The sequence below is a fragment of the Grosmannia clavigera genome, assembly GCF_000143105.1.
Source record: "Grosmannia clavigera kw1407 unplaced genomic scaffold GCSC_173, whole genome shotgun sequence".
NCBI lineage: Eukaryota > Fungi > Ascomycota > Sordariomycetes > Ophiostomatales > Ophiostomataceae > Leptographium > Leptographium clavigerum.
In genome coordinates, this window is record NW_014040765.1 from 2084745 (window position 1) to 2104162 (window position 19418).

The following is a 19418-nucleotide window of genomic DNA, read 5'->3' on the forward strand; positions in this document are numbered from 1 at the left end:
CCACCAATAATAGCATTGCGTAGGGTTTTGTTTGTCCATCTATGCAATGCTTCCTTTCGCGCAGCCAACGTCTGTCTTTCAGACGGAAAAATGTTCGTTCTCCTACGGGACTACGGGGCATCTGGACCTTGACCGGCCTCCGACTATCGAGACCACAGCCACAGCAGGCTCTGGCAGCAAGGTCAAGAAGCCATGGTCAAATTTCCAGGATCTTGATTACGTCTTTGAAGTAGATCTGGTGCTACCAAAAGAATGCGCAGAAGAAGCTCAAAAGAGGCTAGTAGCCGCCCGTCCTTCGTATTGTTTTATGCGCATGGTCATGACAGTTGGCCAAATTCTCGAGGGTGATTTTTTCAAGAATTACATCAAAGCAGGTGAGCATGTGCTGCCAAAGCCTTTTCCCTTTCATGGTACGTATCTAATGCCATTGTTTTCAGGGAACGTTCATATTCTATCTCAAGGCTATGTCAACAAGGACGATGTCTTTGCTTTCAGAAATGGACTCTTGACCATGTTCCTCGATAGAGAATCTTATGAGCGGACAGGCTTAGTGGGCCGGCCACATGGTGCCAAGGGTGGCCGAGGACTGCGGTCTCGTTGGGGTGAGCTCCGTCATGTCATGGCATGTTAACACGCTGATCTCTAACACCGTGTAGTACTAGAGTTTGATCTCAAGGCCGCGTCCATGTGGCCCGGCAAGAACGGATTTGACCGACTTATATATGCCTGCAACCACGTGTTCGTCAAACCGCTCACATGGCTGTTCCACAGCTCTTTAGATTGTAGGCTTTTTACGTCTCGTTCTCCGTTCGTCACTCCCAATAATCACATGCTGATACTGCCTCTTTCCAGCCCCGAGTCCGGATCCCCTAACCCCATATTGTCCCACGGTGTGCACTGTTATACCCACCATAGCAACATACACCAATGTCAAGTTGCCACCTCTCGAACGCCCTGCCAGCCTTATCGCCAACGAAAATAGCCACAATTCGGCGATTGAGGCCGAAGAGGCTGTTTTTGAGCTGTATGAATGGATATCCCTTGTGCGCCTCGGCAGTCCCCGTGTCCGAGCCAACGACAGTATTGACCCGTACCTGAGCCGCTATGAGGTACCCGGCACCATAGCAGATGAGGCTACTGCTGGAGATGTGTGCACGATCAGCTGGCGCGGTTTTTTTTCACCATCATGGGTCTGCCACACCCTTCTTGATGCGATGCTCGCCTTTCCTTCAGCCAAGTCGTGGTTTGCTATGTCCGCATCAGGTATTCCAAGCTCCAAAAACATCGCAAATGAGGGAGCCGAGTGTACACTGTTCAAGCCTCAGAAAGCCTCCGGTGACTTTCTGCTTTGGGCAATCCATGGTCATGAATAATCGAGCGGATAGGGAGGCCGCCAAAATTCGACCAAAGGTTGAATTTGCCGGGCTCGCGCACTGCTATCTTCCGTCTAATTCTGTCCGGATAGGGCGTCTTCCACGAGCTGTCGTAACGTCTCCTGTCCCTCTTGCGTGTGAAAGTCCTCTCGTGACGCAAGCTCTTCAATCCGCCGCCGAAATTCTGGGTCTGGCTCCGTGGTGGCGCCTGCCATAGTGCCAGCATTGACCTCAGCAGCCGTCAAACTTTCCACGGCAATCGAAACGCCCTGTGGAGGAGCCAACACGTCCTCAGCCACCAGCACTCTATCCCCAATCACATTTTCAGCCAGGCCTTGAAGATATTCGGCAACCAACGGAAAATCCCCCTCGGCGGCGATCTTTTCGTATGCTGTCATGCCCTCATCCCCACGAATGCTGGCATCCAGGCCCAACTCCTCCACTAGGCAGCGGGCCGCTTCAACTGTTTCGACCACAAACAAAGCTGTCTCGGCATCTTCGTCCCGCAAGTCAACAGGCACGTGAAGCTCATGCACGAGAGTTCGCAGAAGGTGTAGGTGATTATAACTGGCAGCAGCATGGATGAGAGAGTACCCATGTTCATCCTGCCCAGAAGCAATCTCCGATCGCTCACGAAGCAGTGGAAGTAAATCAGGACTGTTTTCAGCCGCCATGATATACGGATTGGGTGCCATAGTTCGTGCTTGACTGTTGGAGCATATGTCGGTAATGGTGAATGTCTGCTTTTTTAGGGTTCTTGATAGAATTGTGGGGGTTTGGGTAAATAAAACCCATGTACGGAGTATAATAGCTCATAGTTTTAGCGATATTTTAATGTGTCTAGTTCTTTAATTCTACTACGCGCTCTTGCGGTCTGCAAAGTACTCTGTACTTCATACTTCGCTCACTCGTAAGATGCTGAGTTGGACACGTATAAGAAAACCCATGCACATGCCTGTTCCCAGAAGTTATTGAAAACTATTTGCTTATTATCGAAAAAGTTATGATATAAGATACTAAATACCAAAGGCCGCAAGCTCTGAACGTCGAGTGTTGTATTTTTTTTGCTTATGTAAACACCACCCACCTCCAAATCATATACGTCAGGATTTCCCCGCTTTACTTCCAGATCTTTCCGTTGATACAACAAATTATTCGAAAATGGCTTCTGCTGATCCAAGCCCAGCTCTTCGGGCACCATTGCAACCCGATGCGGGAAAGCCAAAAGGTATATCTTCATTTCAGTTCATTAGCCTTGTAGTTTGTATCTAACCACCAAACTGACTTGTCAGGCATTCTCAAGCACCCGACTCGCAGTTCGCCACCACCATTGCCAACCACCGCAACACCGGATGATGGCGGACAGCAGCGGACCGAAAAGGAAGAGACCATCCATAACACTCACCTCAATGCTGGACTGCGCCGGTTGTCGTCTTCGGCCACACGGCCCAGTGGATCCCGGCGCATATCAAGCCGGACTCCTTCTATATACGACGACGACGACGATTCTTCTCCCCGGCTAAAGTGGGATGAAGTAAACTTGTACCTTACGGAGCAGGAGCGCACCGCAACGATGAAGATTGACGAACCAAAAACACCATATGTCAAACACTATGATCCGTCCGAAGATCCGTCCGATGACGAAGTCGTTGAAAGCGTTGAGGACGATATCCCAGGGCTGTCACTTGGCGAGCCTGAAGAAGCCGTGCCTGAAGATGTGGAGAAACGGCCAAGCAAAGTTCATGTCGATGACGCTGGAAGTGTGCACGGCGATGATGATATGATTGGCATGAGTGCTGAGGAGCGAGAGAAGCATCTTCGCTTTGAGCAGATGCGCAAGAGACATTATGAGATGAGAAATGTTGCGAAGTTTCTAGGCCACCCAGAGGAGTTGGATGAGCTTGCAGACGACGAAGACAAAGGCAGTGATGCATCCAGCCCTACCGAACCCCCCCCTGTTCCTCGTCTGCCCAAGACAGACAGTTCTTGAACGCTGATCTCCATTTTAAGGACCCTTTTCATGTATCACTCTGGACACTACTTCTTCATACCCTAGTACTATTATTGTACACCATCTACTTCAGGTTTTCCCAATACGGCTTGCTTTGCGAGCCTTTCCATCGTGGTGGAGCTAAATGGCCCCACTTTATGGGGTATCATTTATCACGTGATATGCTGCCTATTCCGTGTAACAGGAGGACTGCTGCCTGCTGTTCAGCGCACTGTCGCGTCTAAATAAGTACTTAATTGCTTCCAATCACCTTTTCTACATGTTCCAGTTCTTATAATACTTGTCGACTCATAAACAAAACTTTCATCATGCCTCCTCGCAAAAAAATAGCGAATGCCAAGGTGGGTGTGCCTCCGGCACCTCCATTGAGCGGCGCCAAAATTGTCTTGTGTGGCACCTTTCCCAATGCTTCGCATAGCATATTGAAGCAACACATCGAAAAGCTCGGGGCAGACTCACTTGCCAAAATCACACCTGATACTTCTCACCTTATTGCTACATTGGACAGCTATAATAAACCGTCCGTAAAAGTTATGGCCGCGCTACAACAGGGGATCCACATTGTCAATGTACAGTGGCTTCTCGACTGTGCCTCGGACAACGCGAGAAAACCAGAAGCATCGTACATTTTTCCCTCTGCACAAACTGCCCCGGTTTCTACTTCCCCTACATTGACTGCATTAGCGTCTGGTCCAACGAAAAGACCAGCTTCGTCGCTAGATGTGAAAGACTCTGAATCTAAGCCTAAACAACCTACGCGGAAAAAGCCAAAGCAAGAATCTACGGCCCGTAAGGCAAAAGCTCAGAGCTTCGATATTCCAGTGGATGACTTATGCCCTCTTTCTGGGGTCGCAGCTGTGTACGTGGATGACAATAGTGTGATATGGGATGCGTCCCTCAACCAGACAAACTCCGTTCAGAACAACAACAAGTTTTACCGTATCCAGGTAACTCCCCAATTGTTTTCAATACGAATTCTTATCTTAAACTAAGCCTTCCCAGGTACTTGACGTCGGAAATAGATTTCAGACTTGGACCAGATGGGGCCGCGTTGGAGAGAACGGGCAGCATAGCATGTTAGGCAATGGCAGCCTCGACGACGCTCTGAAAAAGTTCCAGCAGAAGTTCAAAGACAAGTCTGGACTTCGATGGGAAGACAGATGCGAGGATCCGAAACCCGGAAAATATGCTTTTGTTGAAAAAAACTACCAAGAAGATTCCGACGAGGACATGGAGCCCGATGGCCGTGACATCCAGGTGGTCGACGATTACGAACCGCCTCCATGTTCTCTTCCTGAGGCTGTCAGGGGTCTCATGGACTTGATATTTAATCGTCAATTTTTTGCTGCTACGATGACGGCCTTGAATTACGACGCAAACAAGCTTCCGCTGGGGAAACTTAGCAAGACTACTATCAGCCGTGGCTTCCAGGCGTTAAAGGACCTATCTGCTCTTCTAGATGATCCAGATCTTGCGGGATCTTTGTACAATGAAGCATTGCCTCTCGCCATACAGAATCTGTCCAACCTCTACTATTCTGTCATACCTCACGCATTCGGCCGATTTCGACCACCCATCATCAACGGCTACGCTCTCCTCAAGAAAGAAGTCGAGCTTCTGGAGAGTCTGAGCGACATGAAAGACGCAGAACTACTCATGAAAGTAGAGAAAGCAAAACAAAAACCCAATGTGCACCCAACAGATAAGCTATACCAAGAACTAGGCATGAAGGAGATGACCACACTCGACCACGGCAGCACCGAGTTTCATGAGTTGGCGAACTACCTCTTCTCATCACGAGGATCAACCCACAGCATCGAGTATGAAGTTGAGGAAATATTCCGTATCGAAAGACAAGACGAGAAGCTTCGCTTCGATGCTTCTGTTGTTTCTGGTTCGACCAAAAACAAGCGTTTGTTATGGCATGGTTCGCGAGTGACAAACTTCGCAGGAATACTAAACCAGGGACTGCGCATAGCACCACCAGAAGCTCCGGTTTCTGGTTACATGTTTGGAAAGGGCATATATTTAGCCGACATGTCATCCAAATCCGCAAACTATTGCTGCTCGGGCGCTTTCGGTGGTACAGCGCTTTTGTTGCTTTGCGAGGCGGATTTGGGAAATCCGGTACAAGAGCTCATCAACGCCTCGTACACGGCTGGGGATGATGCCAAGGCCAAGGGCCTGTTTTCCACTCTAGGACAGGGCCAGATAGGCCCTTTGGCCTGGAAGGATGCCGGTTGTATTCATGAAGATCTGACTGGTGTTAAGATGGTCCGCTTTCATTCTTTCCTTTGCTGTTTCAAACTTTGCCTACACTCAATACTAACTTTACCAATTCTCGAATAGCCGGACGTCGCCATTTCGCCTGGGCCCACAGGACACCCCAACGCACACCTTCTATACAACGAGTACATTGTATATGATGTGTCTCAAATACGACTGCGGTATCTCTTTAGAGTTCGCATTTGAAGGGCTGGGTTGCATACATGGCAGTATGCTGTTCCCTGAGAGAGAGCCCGATGGGTGGGGAATGCGTCATCATGTAAATCATAATTTCTACAGTTTGTGTTGTTCATATCATTTTGTACGTTTACTGCGAATGAAGGTGTACAATGAAGTACGCCGGGCTGCAAGGGATCGCAGAACCAACGTATTGAAGTTATACTACATACCGTGTTGTAATGGTCCGCAAGCTGAACATTTTCAAGTCTTTCACACTCTGCAAACAAGATCAGTTCATAGTGAATGCCCTGGCAAGTTTTGTAACTGCAGCAAGAAACAAGTGTATTCGGGACGTATGTTCTAGAGCAAAACATAAATCTTAGAGGATGCTACTAATGTGGTGCATATTCACAGGAGTGACTGGCCCATCACCCTTAATAACTGCCATGATATTTCGCATACTCAATTCCTCAAACCCAATATGTGTTTCTACCGTTCCACCAGCGTTGTGGCAAGTCAGCATTATCGAAGGGGGGGCCATACTGCCACTTGTTGTGAGACGGGCCAGCTGCAGGAGCCGAGGATGGATACATGGCTCCGCTGAGTGTACATCAATAGCGGCTGAATGAAGGCCTCCGCTTTCAATGGCATCGGCAAGAGCCTCCTCGTCCACAAGAGAGCCCCGTGCAACATTGACAAATCGGGAATGTGGTTTCATCAGTGAAAAGCGCTCCTTCGTCATTAAAGGCTTGCCATCCGGCGATGCGGGCGTACATATCACGACGCAATCTGAAGCAGCCAAAAGGCCCTCCAATGTGTCGTGAAAGGTGGCTCCCAGCTCCTTTTCAATGTCTGCCTGTTTCCGCGTGGTGTCAAAGTAGTGAATTTTCATACCAAATGCAGAACAGCCAAGCTTGGCCGCAATATTCTGTCCAATATTCCCAAGCCCGACAAGACCGAGCACATGGTTCCGAAGATTGTGTGATACTCCAGTTGCAAATGTATGGCAATGCTGAAACCCCTGTTTGGCTTCCTCAGGAGACAAGGCCGGGGATGTGGCGGCGTTCATGCACCATGATAGATGACGGAAAGTTGATATTACCATAGCCACGGCAAAGTCGGCAACTGCCTCGGCAGCCGCTAGCCCAGAATTGCAATAGATAATACCTATCATCAGAAACAGTCAGAGCCAGTTAGGCGCCAGGTTCTTGCATCGCATCCGACAACTGCCCAGCTTGCAGATCTCACCTCTCTGGCCCAAGGCTTTCGTATCAGCCCAGTCAAACCCAGCGCCTGCACTTGCAAAAATTCTGCAACTGTTGGGGAGCAGGGCGATAAGTTCGGCGTCCCAGCACCCCATCTCACCACCACTACCCCAGAAGGGCCGAAATATGGCACAAAAATCCCCCCACCTGCCGCTACGCAGGGCACGCATGAATTCGGGACGCTCGCGCTCTTGTGCGCTGGGACGGATAACGTCGAACTGTTCAGAAAAAGCAATGTATGTATCGACATTGTAGCAAACAGGATCACCAATGTGAAGCACCCTTGGCTTCGGCCTGGGGCTGGGCACACCGGCCTTCATGGCTGCGATGGCTGCTTCCAAAGTTCCAATCGCAAGGGGCTGGAGAGAAGGAGATGTGGATCGTGGTGTTGCGCCAGGCACAGGTGTGGTGGAAGGCATGGGAGTATTGAATGGTTCCGCCATGCCTAAGTCGCCACGGGTCGACGGCACTTTGAAGTTTGAGAGGGGGCTGTGAGAAACTGGGCAGCTATGGGTGGGCTGAAATTTGGCAGGTAAATACAGATTGGAAAATGCGCAGAGATAACGACAATGAACAATAATGGTATTAGTTAACTCGCGATACAATCTTGCACCTCTGCTGACTACAAAAGCCCACTCCGTAGTAAAATCGGCTCAGCTTGGAACCGGAAGCAGAACGAGTATGGCGCATGTATGATTATGCAGGCGAACGTGTGCAAACATTCAGGCTAACTACTTTTATTTTCAATACCACAAGCAGCTAGCCAGCAAGACCTTGATACACAACATGCGAGCATCTTACCGAGATATTTACTGCGAAGAAATAAATGAGCGGCTACTGTCTCGCGCTTCTTTGAATTGTTGCTACGCCGGAGTACTGCTAAAGTGATCCTCGAGGCTACATCTCAAGCTCCTCCGGCTCATTATTTCATTATTAAAGCACGCGCACGTCGTCAAACAGCTCCCGTCACGCTGACAGACGGCGCTGTCATCACACAAGTGGCGAGCCAGCCTGACACTAGTTATTACACATCTACTTGAAGATTCTTCTTCCACCTGTTCGTGCTGGAAACCTTTCAACGCCGTTATGCTGCTGCGAATGCCAAAGGTCCATCATTCCTGCTGATCTGCTTTGCACAGATAATTTATATCGGCGCCATGCCTCCCGAAGGTGATCAGGCCGCAGTGGGCCCTTCGGTTGCTCTTTCAATATGTGTTCGGCAGTCTCCGGTTCCCACTCTGGAATGGCCATCCGTGACTGTTTGTCGTAGATGTCCCTTATCCCTGGCTCTCCTCTTGAAAGAACCATACCAGGCCATTCCTCGTCGGCTTGTGCCTCCCTGTCGGCTGAAATCCATTCACTTTGTATACTTTGTGCGTTCGTGATCAGATCTGTAAGAAAATACTTGGTGACCGACCGAACAGCGGTGACTACCGACGAGGGTACAGACTGGGATACGGTGGCATTGACAAGCTATAAGATCAATCCAGCAAGCAATCTGTTAGTTAGCTACACACTGAGGAAAGGACCGGATTTGCCATACTCTTCGAATGACTGCATCTGGCAATTTTGCCGCCCTCCATGCTGATATTCGCTCGTATTGATCAAAATCCATGCATGCGACAAGTGCAGCTCGTAACCGCTTTTCTTCTTTGCGCTCTTCGTCTGTTCTCTTTGCCGCTGCTGCTCCAGAGTCTGGAACGTCGCCATCACCGTCATCTTCTTCAACACCAGCATCCCCATGTACAACACTACTGCCTTTGGCGCCGCCGGTGCTGCTCACCGCTGTCGTCGCTCTGCCACCCGCAAGGCTCGGGGTCTGTTCCCGCAACTTCTCTGCCTTTGGCTTTCTTCCACGCCGTTTCTTAATTGGTGCTGCAGTAGCGCTCAGACTGCCACTGACAAAACTCGCGTTATCTATGTCGGCTGATGGTGATCGCGCAGTAAACAGGGTTTCGTTGTCTTCGGGAGGGAAAGATGTCTGCCGAAGAGGATGCGTCGTGGTAGCAGATGCGACGGACATTATCGACCCTTTGCGACGCTTTAGTGCTGGGGTGGCCGGTCCATCACCAGCAGCGCGCTTCAGATTTGGCATAGTAGAAGTGCTAGTAGAAAAGGCTGTGCTTATATCGAGAAACGGGATCGTTGAGTGTGAAAGTTGTAAGCTGGCTGATAATGAGTTGAGGAAACACGAAAGTTCATAGAAGCAATGCTTAGTCATATGACAGGGTATGCCAAAAGTGACTTAGTCCGCACTCCGTAGCGCAGCTGTTAGTGAGCAGACTACGGAATACGGAGTCCGGAGCCTTTTACGATATATACGGAGTACGGAGTACGACATAATAAAGTACTTCTGAGCACTTCTGAATTAGCTATATAACTTTCTGCATTCACTCCGTAGTTGCTTCGTATTATCGAGCATCAGCCGGCCTAATAGTTGACTGTGAAGCAATGCAGCCATTTAAAGGTACGGCAGCCATCACTTCCTGTTTCATGAAACCCGTCTAACGACTTTACCAGCTTCGCCTCTATCAACGGCCGAAATACGAGGGTGTACAATTTTCCAAATCGCGTCCGCGACGTCATGGGCACTTGCCGATGCGTCAACAACCGATAAATCTTCTTCTTCCTGTCTGAATGTCAATCCCACTGCAAAATCTGCGTGATCTTCGCCGGCCTTCACCGCACCCTTGACATCTATGCGGCCAAAACTCAGTCCCCAGAAGAGGTCTTTCACCCTACGCTGCATTTCCGCCTTCTCGTAGAGCTCGTCTCCCCAGCCACCTCGCTTCTTGGCTTGCTCTTCGTCCAGATCGAGAAACAGTACGAGGTCTGGTCGCGGGAGACCAACCTCAGGAGCACGTGCCCAAGATAGAGACAGAGTGGGATTTCTCTTAGCTGCCGAATATACCATGCCACTGTAATAATACCGATCACAGAGAACGGTAATCCCCCTTTCAAGCAGAGAACTGATAGTCTTTCTAAGCCCGTGCAGAATTTTGTCAGTTGAGAATGTGAAGGTGACTAGTAGTAAGATAATTGTGGTAACGCACACAGCCTCCCACCGGTTTGCTGAAAAAAGAAGATGTATAACGTGGTCATCCATTTCGCTTTGACTTTTCAAGTAGCTGTCTATCATCTGTCCAATGGGAGTTGTTCGGTCTAGTTTTATGAGCAAAAGCAGCGATCAGCGTGCTTATCTTGTCGGGATTTTGTATTTACCTGGAAACCGAAGAACTTGGGCATTTCTCCCGAGTTTCTCAAGGCGCTCCTTGAGCAGCTCCACCTGTGTTGTTTTCCCACTGCGATCCAATCCTTCTAAAACAACCAGCGCTCCCCGCACTGGTGCTGAGAATTCACCGGTCTGTTTGTCTTGGTAATCCATGATTGAGATACGATAATGTAGCCGAGCCTATGCGATTGACAGTAGTGACACTAATACTTGTAACAGTCGGAATACGTTATACTCAGTAGAATCTTGCCTGGGCATGATAAGTTGAAGATAACACCCCCCCCCCCAAAAAAAAAAAAAATCACGTGGTTCAAGTGTCACATTGTTCTGGTCCCACCAGTCCTTTTTATATTCAGGAAGCTAGCCAACATCCTACACAAAGCCGGAACCACAATGCCGCAACGCCTTTGTAAAACAACGCCAAACAAACCACAAACATCAAATAGCGTAATCAGACAGCGTTAAACATAAAAAAACCATGACCACCCGGCATCGTCTTGTTCAGTTAGATTCTAAAACCCCACCTTCACTTAACAGCGGTGGTGCAGGCGACAAATTCTCCTCCCTGGAGCTTCCGCTTTCCCACACATCGAAATTCTGGCATGTTCCGTCAATTGATTTAACAACGGTGACGACTGCTTCTGGTCCCCCCCGACAAGCCATAAGTTCTTCTACCGATGCATCAACTGATCCGGCCGTGGGCTCATCGGTTATAGGAATCGAAGTAGGTTCCGTAGTCACAGTTTCCGCGGATGACTTGACAGGTCGCGACAGCTTGTCCCCAGATCCGTCCTCTTCCAAGTCGTCGCACGAGACGAGCACAATGGATGTCTCATCGCAACCCGCTTCGTAGAAATCTGCAGCGTTCAATTGCGATAGCGGGTTGCGTGTCTTGTCCACAAGCATACTGTCTGTTGCTTCCAACCGTGACCGACTTGTTTGACTGGCGTCATTGGCTGGAGGGATGTTCTCTTTATCCCTACCCTCCGCTTTCGCATGCCGAGCCTTCTGTTCTGATTCTTCATCGCTGCTGATATCCAGAACGCATGTACTGTGTTGGAGCAGATTGGTAATCTCTTGTTCAGGTGTATCTTCATGGATGCTGAAGAACCACGATGCTTCCATCTCAGATTCGTCCAAAATAAGGGCTGACGAGGCTGGAGCAGATGCTGGCGAGGAAGATGCGTAAGCCGACAGGGTGCCCTTCAGGGCCGCATCAATGGAAAATGGAATGGCGGGTGCAAGTTTGGAGGAGGGTTCTCGCCGAGCAGAGGATGTGGTGGTACGACGCTTTGTTTGTAAGATGCCACCTCTACCGACACCGCGGACATAATAATCACTGCTGGCGAAACTTGGCAATGAACGACGTGCTGTATCTGGGTTGAGCTTGCTAGATGGCGCCTTCGGCTTGAGCACTGTCCTAGATTGCATTGTGGGCAATGTGTTTAAGGCAGGCCGGTATTGCGTAGGGTGAAGTTTGGGCGCCATGAATATTTGTTTTTTCAAGTTGCCCTTGGCGGAGAAGAAGCCATCACTGCCCTTGGGCCGCTTGGAGGAGTAAGAAGGGTCGACATTTTCCAAATCTTCGATGATAATAGAGTCCGAAGCTTTTCTCTTTACGGCAGAAGATAGAATCGCTGCTACCAATTAGCTGCTATCGGTACGAAATGCGACAAAGCAACATAGCAATGATGGAAGCAAATCTCGCGACAGCGCAAATTCATGATCATTCGAAAAAGACAGAGGGTGAAGAGCCAAAAAGACTACACATTGACGACAGACTGTCGGGGGCAAGCTGCGCACACATGGATATGCAACGTACTATTTTGCCTATTTTTTGCGCTCGTTAAGCACTGGAGGCGGCCTCCGTCAAGAGGAGCAAATGGTTTCCGAACAACAGACGCCATTCTATCTGCGTGGTTAAGACAATGCGTTGTATGAGAACTAAGCGCTGTGTTCGTGGGATTGAGAAGGAGGAGAAGTAGACGGGGTAGATGGGAATGGAAGATGGGAAATCGAAATTGAAAGCGACCTCTAGCGAGGAGACCGCGCCGATTTTAAGAATCCCTGGGTCTAGATTTTGGGTCAGGCGTCACCCGTTGTCGTAGGATGTATCTTACTCCGTAAGTGGGTACTTTTCAGCCGAGTCGTATCTGTCCAATCTAAGACACGGAGTTATCCCTTCCAGACTCAGTTGCGTCTGCCAGGATATGAGCAGGTTGGTGGCATGGGACCTATAATCTCAGCCTGCAGCCACGGTTATAAGTACGCAGCCCTTTCCAAAAACAGACAGCCAGTCGAGTGTGAGATATTAAGTGGTTCCGGTCCGCAATGAAGCAGCTTGTTTCTACCCGTAATACGGATACGGAGTACGCTGCAGGAAACCCGGGGGTCAAGAGAAAAAACACGAATTGAGAGGATGCGCAGGTCGCGGAAAGAGGTTGCAGTAGCGGTTTGGTGGATGGCAGCACAACGACGTGCGAGGGGGGTGAACCGAGACAACAAAGCCAAGGGCGGGAAGAAATGGGTGGGATTGGTTCAGATAATTGGTGTCGGTCGCGTTGAATATCCTCGCACTGCGTCTACAGAATGGTCGTGTCATGAGAGGGGTCAGAACGCGTTTCTATTCGCTCTAGTAAAGGGGTAAGCATTAGTGCATTGGTCTAGATATTTATAAGTGGGCCAATCAACGCGTCTCTTCGGCATATGTACGGAGTAGCTACTACATTATACGCGCGTGTTACGAGCAGCTTGAGTTCGCGCGTCCCTCGACATAAACGATAGAACCCGACTCGATTATATAGTTGGAAGGCGCTCAGCGATGGCGTCGTTGCAGCATACATCTTGCATTCTACAAGTCTTTGCTAGAAAGCTGCACAGTATTCGTAAAAGCCAGTAAACAGATCACACCAACTCGTCGATAGCTAATATGGTTGCCAATTATTGCCCCCGACGCACGAGTACTGTGTACTTGTATCCGTGTAAATCGACAGATATATGTGACTTACTCCGTACTTCGTACTATGCACGAGTACTCTAGCCAGGAACGATGTTTCGACTGTTTTTCTATTTTTTTTCAACGGAGCACTCTGTACCATGTACGGTTTCCGAGCATCACATGTGTTTTATTATCAGCCAAATTGTATCTGACTAGCTACATATACGGAGTACGATAGCGCTGTATGCATCGTCTGCAACATTAGTGATAAAGACTGTCTCGTGTCTTCATGCGGCTGGTTGGCTGCCAATGTGATATTTCAGTCATAGTCCGACTCTTGTGGGCTTCAACTAAGCGTTAAAGCCTATCTTCACCTCATCTTGAACCGTTCGTATCCGATGATCGCGATATGTGTCCTAGGATACATAGCCCATATTTTTTTATGTTGCCAGTCTAATAAGGTTTGCCTTGCTTTTCTTTCCTCCGTTCATTTACTTCATTATACGGATATATAAACCAGTATAAGACTTAGACCCCTCCCCCTTTTAAATTGTGAATTACAGCACAAAGACCTATAAAGATAGTCGTCCATTGTCACACTTGTCAACCATGATGAAGGCCTCCTTTTACCAGGCTAGAAAGCTTTCGAGTTTTGTTCTGTTATTGAAAGCTTTGTTACAAGAAGCTTCTAGTGAGTTGAATCGGGCAGGATTTGATAGCTATCTGCAAGGGCAGAAACCTACTTGGGCAATTTGTATTCGGCAGGATTTGTTTGCATAACTAACCTTAAGACAGAGATTCAATAATAGATAGTGATAGTTGAGAAGGTGGGTGCGTAAGGCATATAAAGACATTAAACCGGTGAATTACGCACATGACGGGTCATGCCACAGCAGCAACAACTTGTCTGAAAGCTAGCGAGAAGATGCTCGAACATTGAAAGCGATGCATTTCTTTGGCTGCGGAGATAGTTCAGATATCTCACTGCTAGCCCGATAGGAAGTCGTGGATCCCAGTTTTGTCTGTGAGGAGAAACTTTCAGCACTCGGTACAATCACAAATACAAAAGATGCAAGGCGGCTTATGCTTCTCGACTCGTTCTTCCCGATACATGCTTGCTATTGAAAATTGCTTGTGCAAGGGAAAACGAGGCACGTTGCATTTAAGTGTAGGAGTATGAAACGACTGCTGCAGATCCTCGCCACTGTCGCTGACGCGCACAAGGCAAATCTACTCCCACCTGTACCATGTGATGATATACGGTACTGCTGCTATAGTGTAAACTGCATTGGGCTTTCAACACGGTTGTATTTTACCTGTCTTAGAAAATTATACATATGTTGTGCATGACCCAAAACTTCACTTGGCCATTTTCTTTCCCTTTTTAGGCTTCTTCCCTCCTTCGAATTTCTTTGTGGCTCCAGTGTTGTTGCGGGGTCGCCCCTTTTCAAGCGCCAATTCCCTTTCCTGCCTCTCCATCCCCCTGACTTGACGAAGCTGCTCATCTCTCTTTTTCCTTCTGTGGCGTAGAATGCTCCGGCGACTGCCATATCGTTGAGTGCCTGGCGTTTTCCCCTTGTGCGTACCCATGAGTCGACCAATTTGGAAATTAGACTCTTGGTAGCTGTAATTCTTCCCCAGGTAAAGCATCCGGCTCGACCTCTTGGTCCGCACATATGCGTTCCAGCGTCGCGCCGCACGACTAGCCTTTGAGGTTGCCTTTTTCTTTCCGTCGGCAGAAGGGTCTGCCATTTCTGCAGCAGCCTCAGCCGCTTCAACGGCTGCGGCTGTCGGGTCTTCGGCTGTAACTGCGCCACCCATCTCCAGAACACCCTCCTTCCGTATAACCCTTCGCGGGATACCGCTCTTGCTTAATACTTCGAAAGCAGCACTGGATTTGCGTGGTATAGCAGTCATGCCCAACCTTCTCTTCCGAGCTTCCTGTGGGGAGTATGGTAGTGTATCGTTTCGGTCGTATGTGACGCCGATGTATTGACGATCTGGGTGTTTTGCTGGGTCGCGGTAGTACTTCACAAATCCTGCGATGGCCGAATGTATAGTGTGATCTCTCCCCAGTATTGAATTCTCCCCAGCATGCCAGAGCGTGCCTCTCTGCTTGTATATGATTGTTCCTGGGAGAACATATTGATCTAAGATCAACTGTTAGTAGAGTCATGGTGATTCATTGCATGCGTACAAGCTTGCTTTTGTACGGCGTCGCGCAATATAACTGAATCTGATATTTGGCAGCGCCATACACATGCTTTCAAACAGGCAAAGCAGATTGAACAAGCACATACCTCCCACCCTCTTTGCTCCCAACTTCTTCGGGAGCGTCTTTTTGTTTTTCAGCCGGTAAGCACCTTGCGCTTTGACAGCGGCGAACCGGTGTCCCCCAACAATTGAAAGCACATCACTCGGGTTTCGAGACCATATTGACGGGGAAACTCTCCTCGTAAGTGCACAACTTAAAAGGGATGCCATTGCTGACACTTGCAACTTTGGGAGGCGCATTGCATATGCTTTCGGGTTGGGCCGCTCGTATGTTGCAAAAGCCTGGGATAGAGGGAAGATCATTGAAGTTTCCGCGGGGAGTAGATTTTGTGAGCTCGAGCACGTGATTGTGGCCGATACCGATAAGACAATTTGTCCTTACAATCCGTTACAGCTGCTCCGTATTAAGACCACATTTCTTTCAAGTAATCCCAAGGATCTCACGAGTCAACAATTATACCATTCTGTGTCTTGGTAAGGCCCGATCAAACACGAAAATGGGGGCGTCGCTTTTCATATATCTGGTTTCCTTTGCCCTTTTCTCCTCCGGCTTTGCGCAATTTGGTTTCTTCGATCAAATGTTTGGAGGCGGCCAGCAACAGCAACAGCCAGAGCAGCCACGAAACGTGCCCAGTGACTCTTCGTGGTATCAAAGTAATGTCGACAAAGCACATTGCGACAAATATCTCTGCCCAGGAACACTAGGTAGCCATATCCCAAAGATGCAGCAACTTTCCCCTAGACTGATGAATGTGAACTAACGACCTTTATAGCTTGCGTTCATTTCCCGCATCATTGTCCATGTCCATTCCCTGCCCTGGAAGACAAGTTCGAACTAGCGGATGGCAGCATGATATGCGTCTCTCGAGGAGGTTTCAAGGAAGGCGAAGCTGCTAGAAAGGTGGAGCTAGCCAGGAAGGGATTGCTATGATGTCCGACGAACAATGCGTGAGCGAAACCAGGTTGCTTGCATACGATATACTAGAAGCTTCCAAATGATCCGCATGGGTTCGTACGATCCGGAGGAGGGGAAGTTGACAGTCATTGCGTGGTCTGGCGGCCGTCCAAGGCTACCGGCTTTGTTGTACGTGGACCAGATGCACTCTACTCACAGACGAATGCAATGATCAGATTTGACGCGCTGTATCGGAAGACATATCGCCAAATGCGCTCGCAACTATCTGTTTGACCACATTCAGCTGTCGTCCGCGTCAGACTCGGGCCCCTCTTCGTCGTCATCAGCTCCGTCACCTTCCTCGTATTCGTCGTCATTAACGTGAGCTAGCGTTGGTGGCCGCAGGACTTCTGTAACATCTATAAGGCTCTCCAAAAATTGACCAATTGCATTATCCGTATAGTTGAAAGTTGTCTTCCCGGCAAATGTTACAGGACAGCGAATACTTCTGGGTTTTTGTTGGCTGGCAAGTCCTACTGACAAAAAATTCAGAGCAGGCATCTTTGCAAACTGCTTCAAAACGTCACACCACAGATTGGGACAACAATCATCGGCAGTTGTATCGTGGAGATTCACTTTCCAGATACTGATTCCAGTCAGATAAGCAAAGTTTGCCAGAGCGTGGACCAACTTCGAGGAAGAAAATTTGGCATTTCCCAGATCAAGCCGTTTCAGGTTTAGGAGCTGGGAAGAGGACATTGAGGCCTCACCTCGGCCGAGGTTTTCAATAAACGCGTCAGACACCGAAACCAAAGAGTTTTGAAAGTTAAGCCGAAGCCAGGTCAGCTGATGTGCCTCTGCAAGAAATCGGCGAAGTAGCAGTCCAGGTATGGCTGGATCCACGTTGTGTCCTGTCAAACTTCCTACCCGTGTTTGTACGAAGTTGAGGTAAACATCAAGGTGAAGCTTCTCAAGTCTCGATACAACAGCTGTTGTCGTCCCACAGGTTTGAGAACTGAGGTCAAACCCGAAGTCTCTCAACCCCCAGTTTCTTGACCGCAGCAGAACCTCTAGGTTCTTCAGACGACAGCCAGCCTCGGCCAATGCCGCCAGAGTGATTGTAAAAACCACCGTAGCATGGTCGTCGGCGATTGTATTAGAGATGGGGAGAGAACGACCAATCCTTCGACGAATTTCTGAGGCCCCATAGCTCCCCCACCGGGCGTTTGGTCCGTCTCGAGTCCTGTATTGTCCATCAAAATCTCGGATGCTGACCGTTTCCAGGTTTTTCAAATTTTCAAAGGCCTCTTTGAGCATCCGAACAGCTCTTCCAGTTCTGACAAGGCTGAGCTGTCGGCCTGTTGACACCAGGTAAAACAACGCTGCATCGGCACTGTCAAACGTTGACATCGAGGGGTCAAATCGGTCAAGGCCGATGATGAGATGCTTTAGTAGAGGCGATAAAGCTTCATGACGTGAAATATCTATGAGCGTCTGCAGACTTTCGTCACTGAGCATGAACTGTTTTTTGCGGAAAAATTCGTAACCGAACGAGTTGAAAAGCGACCTCTCGATGTGTTTGCAGGTCAACCTCATGGCACCAAGTTCTGTGGTGTTGAGCATGGATGTAATCCGAAGCAGTATCTCAATAGGCAGACAAACCATCGGGTTAGAAGTTGTAGACTCCATTTTCCCCTGTTACGTGCGCAAAGCATGAAGCTTTTTTCGACAAATATAATTCCCAAGTCGGACGGGACAAGAAAGTGGGAGGGGTGTTAGCTGCCTAAAATATGTACTAAAGCAATTCCAGACAGCCGCACTCGCAGTCTGGGACAGCTCCCATTCGGTGATTGCTGTTAGTATTGCCAACTGCTAACCGCTAATAAACGTCCGTTTCCACATTTATATTGTACATCTTTTCTCAGTGGTCTCCCTTTCAGTTACCATTCAGCAAACGACCCCGGCACTTTCAGGTTCGACCCGTCGTCGTATACGGATTGTCCCTTGGCCCTAGAAAGTCTCAGTCCCTCGACAGCTCTGTTGAATAACCTTTTTCCTTCTGCGTTCTCGCCTGGAACCAATCGCTCTTTTCCAGAGTCTGTAAAGCTCGGGGAACATTCTGCAAGACCATTCGTAGGTACTTTAGGTTTCACCCTAATTCTGGGTGTTGCCCTTGGGGAGGATGACCCTTCAGAAAAATTCACGGGTAGCGGATGGAAATGCCTTTGTCCTTTGTGGTACGACTGGTGTTTCACTGGCCGTGGACCGATCTTTGCCGCTGAATGTATAGGTGGTATGGGTGATGGGCTATTTTTCCCACCCTCGTTTACCTGGTTCCATAGGTGCTGTCGCTCTGTCGGTGTGCTTCGAGGGGGTTTCTCAGGTTCTGCTCCGTTCGTGACGTCAGGGCTCGAAATGTGTTCTCTTGCAGTGTCTTGGCTATTTAAAGAGGCTCGGCGAGTGGAGCCTTCGGTAACGAGGGTTGTGCTTTCTCCGATGCTGCCGATGGTATCAGAGGAAGGTTGTCCAGATACTCCATCAACAAGTATATCTCGTATGAAAGCTTTCGCAGAGGAAGTCTGACCTTCGGGTGTGGGCGGTGTAATCCAGGGTAGGACAAACGGCCTTTTTGTTCGCTCGATGACAAGGATTACCACGGCCATACACAGACTACAGTGGTGTTAGACCGTGGTGCAGATCATCTAGTTGACCTGGCTCGAAGTTGCTTACCAGTTCACTATACAGGCCGCGAGGTCTGCCCGAAGTGCCCCTATTGACGAGTAATTGGTTGTCGTAGAATTACTTCCCAGCGTTATGGCCACTGCCACCAAAGCTGTTGTCCAAAACCCGACTGTAATTCGGGACAGAATAACGGCAGTCGTATGTAAGGGTGGTATTTGTTCTCGGTGGTGCCGATCTATTTCGAATTGTGCCTTCCTTGCCGCGTAGGTGTGCAAGCCCACGTACATTACACCGAATATGGAC

General features: G+C 49.0%; 8 protein-coding genes across 8 annotated transcripts; 3 read left to right on the plus strand and 5 right to left on the minus strand.

The window, feature by feature from the left end:
• Positions 1-46: 46 nt before the first annotated feature.
• On the plus strand, positions 47-1373 carry CMQ_7361 (ribonuclease p protein subunit; the record flags this gene model as incomplete). The annotated part of the gene is made up of 4 exons (XM_014314366.1): positions 47-374; positions 438-602; positions 657-782; positions 853-1373. 4 exons carry the CDS (start codon positions 47-49, stop codon positions 1371-1373), a joined length of 1140 nt encoding a protein of 379 aa, XP_014169841.1.
• Positions 1374-1447: 74 nt separating this feature from the next.
• Positions 1448-2068, minus strand: CMQ_7615 (ankyrin repeat protein; the record flags this gene model as incomplete). Its single annotated transcript, XM_014314620.1, has 1 exon — positions 1448-2068. One exon carries the CDS (start codon positions 2066-2068, stop codon positions 1448-1450), a length of 621 nt encoding a protein of 206 aa, XP_014170095.1.
• A 466-nt stretch (positions 2069-2534) lies between these two features.
• Positions 2535-3363, plus strand: CMQ_7040 (glc8-like protein; the record flags this gene model as incomplete). Its single annotated transcript, XM_014314045.1, has 2 exons — positions 2535-2601; positions 2666-3363. 2 exons carry the CDS (start codon positions 2535-2537, stop codon positions 3361-3363), a joined length of 765 nt encoding a protein of 254 aa, XP_014169520.1.
• Positions 3364-4458: 1095 nt separating this feature from the next.
• CMQ_7138 (poly adp-ribose polymerase) lies at positions 4459-5856 on the plus strand (the record flags this gene model as incomplete). The annotated part of the gene is made up of 2 exons (XM_014314143.1): positions 4459-5658; positions 5734-5856. 2 exons carry the CDS (start codon positions 4459-4461, stop codon positions 5854-5856), a joined length of 1323 nt encoding a protein of 440 aa, XP_014169618.1.
• Positions 5857-6208: 352 nt separating this feature from the next.
• CMQ_7043 (2-hydroxyacid dehydrogenase) lies at positions 6209-9189 on the minus strand (the record flags this gene model as incomplete). Its single annotated transcript, XM_014314048.1, has 4 exons — positions 6209-6996; positions 7078-7583; positions 8332-8567; positions 8638-9189. 4 exons carry the CDS (start codon positions 9187-9189, stop codon positions 6209-6211), a joined length of 2082 nt encoding a protein of 693 aa, XP_014169523.1.
• A 396-nt stretch (positions 9190-9585) lies between these two features.
• On the minus strand, positions 9586-11757 carry CMQ_7103 (thymidylate kinase; the record flags this gene model as incomplete). Its single annotated transcript, XM_014314108.1, has 2 exons — positions 9586-9926; positions 10851-11757. The coding sequence occupies 2 exons, from the start codon at positions 11755-11757 to the stop codon at positions 9586-9588; spliced, it is 1248 nt and encodes a 415-aa protein (XP_014169583.1).
• A 2866-nt stretch (positions 11758-14623) lies between these two features.
• CMQ_7543 (50S ribosomal protein) lies at positions 14624-15841 on the minus strand (the record flags this gene model as incomplete). The annotated part of the gene is made up of 2 exons (XM_014314548.1): positions 14624-15414; positions 15565-15841. 2 exons carry the CDS (start codon positions 15839-15841, stop codon positions 14624-14626), a joined length of 1068 nt encoding a protein of 355 aa, XP_014170023.1.
• An 892-nt stretch (positions 15842-16733) lies between these two features.
• Positions 16734-18122, minus strand: CMQ_7639 (f-box domain containing protein; the record flags this gene model as incomplete). Its single annotated transcript, XM_014314644.1, has 1 exon — positions 16734-18122. One exon carries the CDS (start codon positions 18120-18122, stop codon positions 16734-16736), a length of 1389 nt encoding a protein of 462 aa, XP_014170119.1.
• Positions 18123-19418: the final 1296 nt, after the last annotated feature.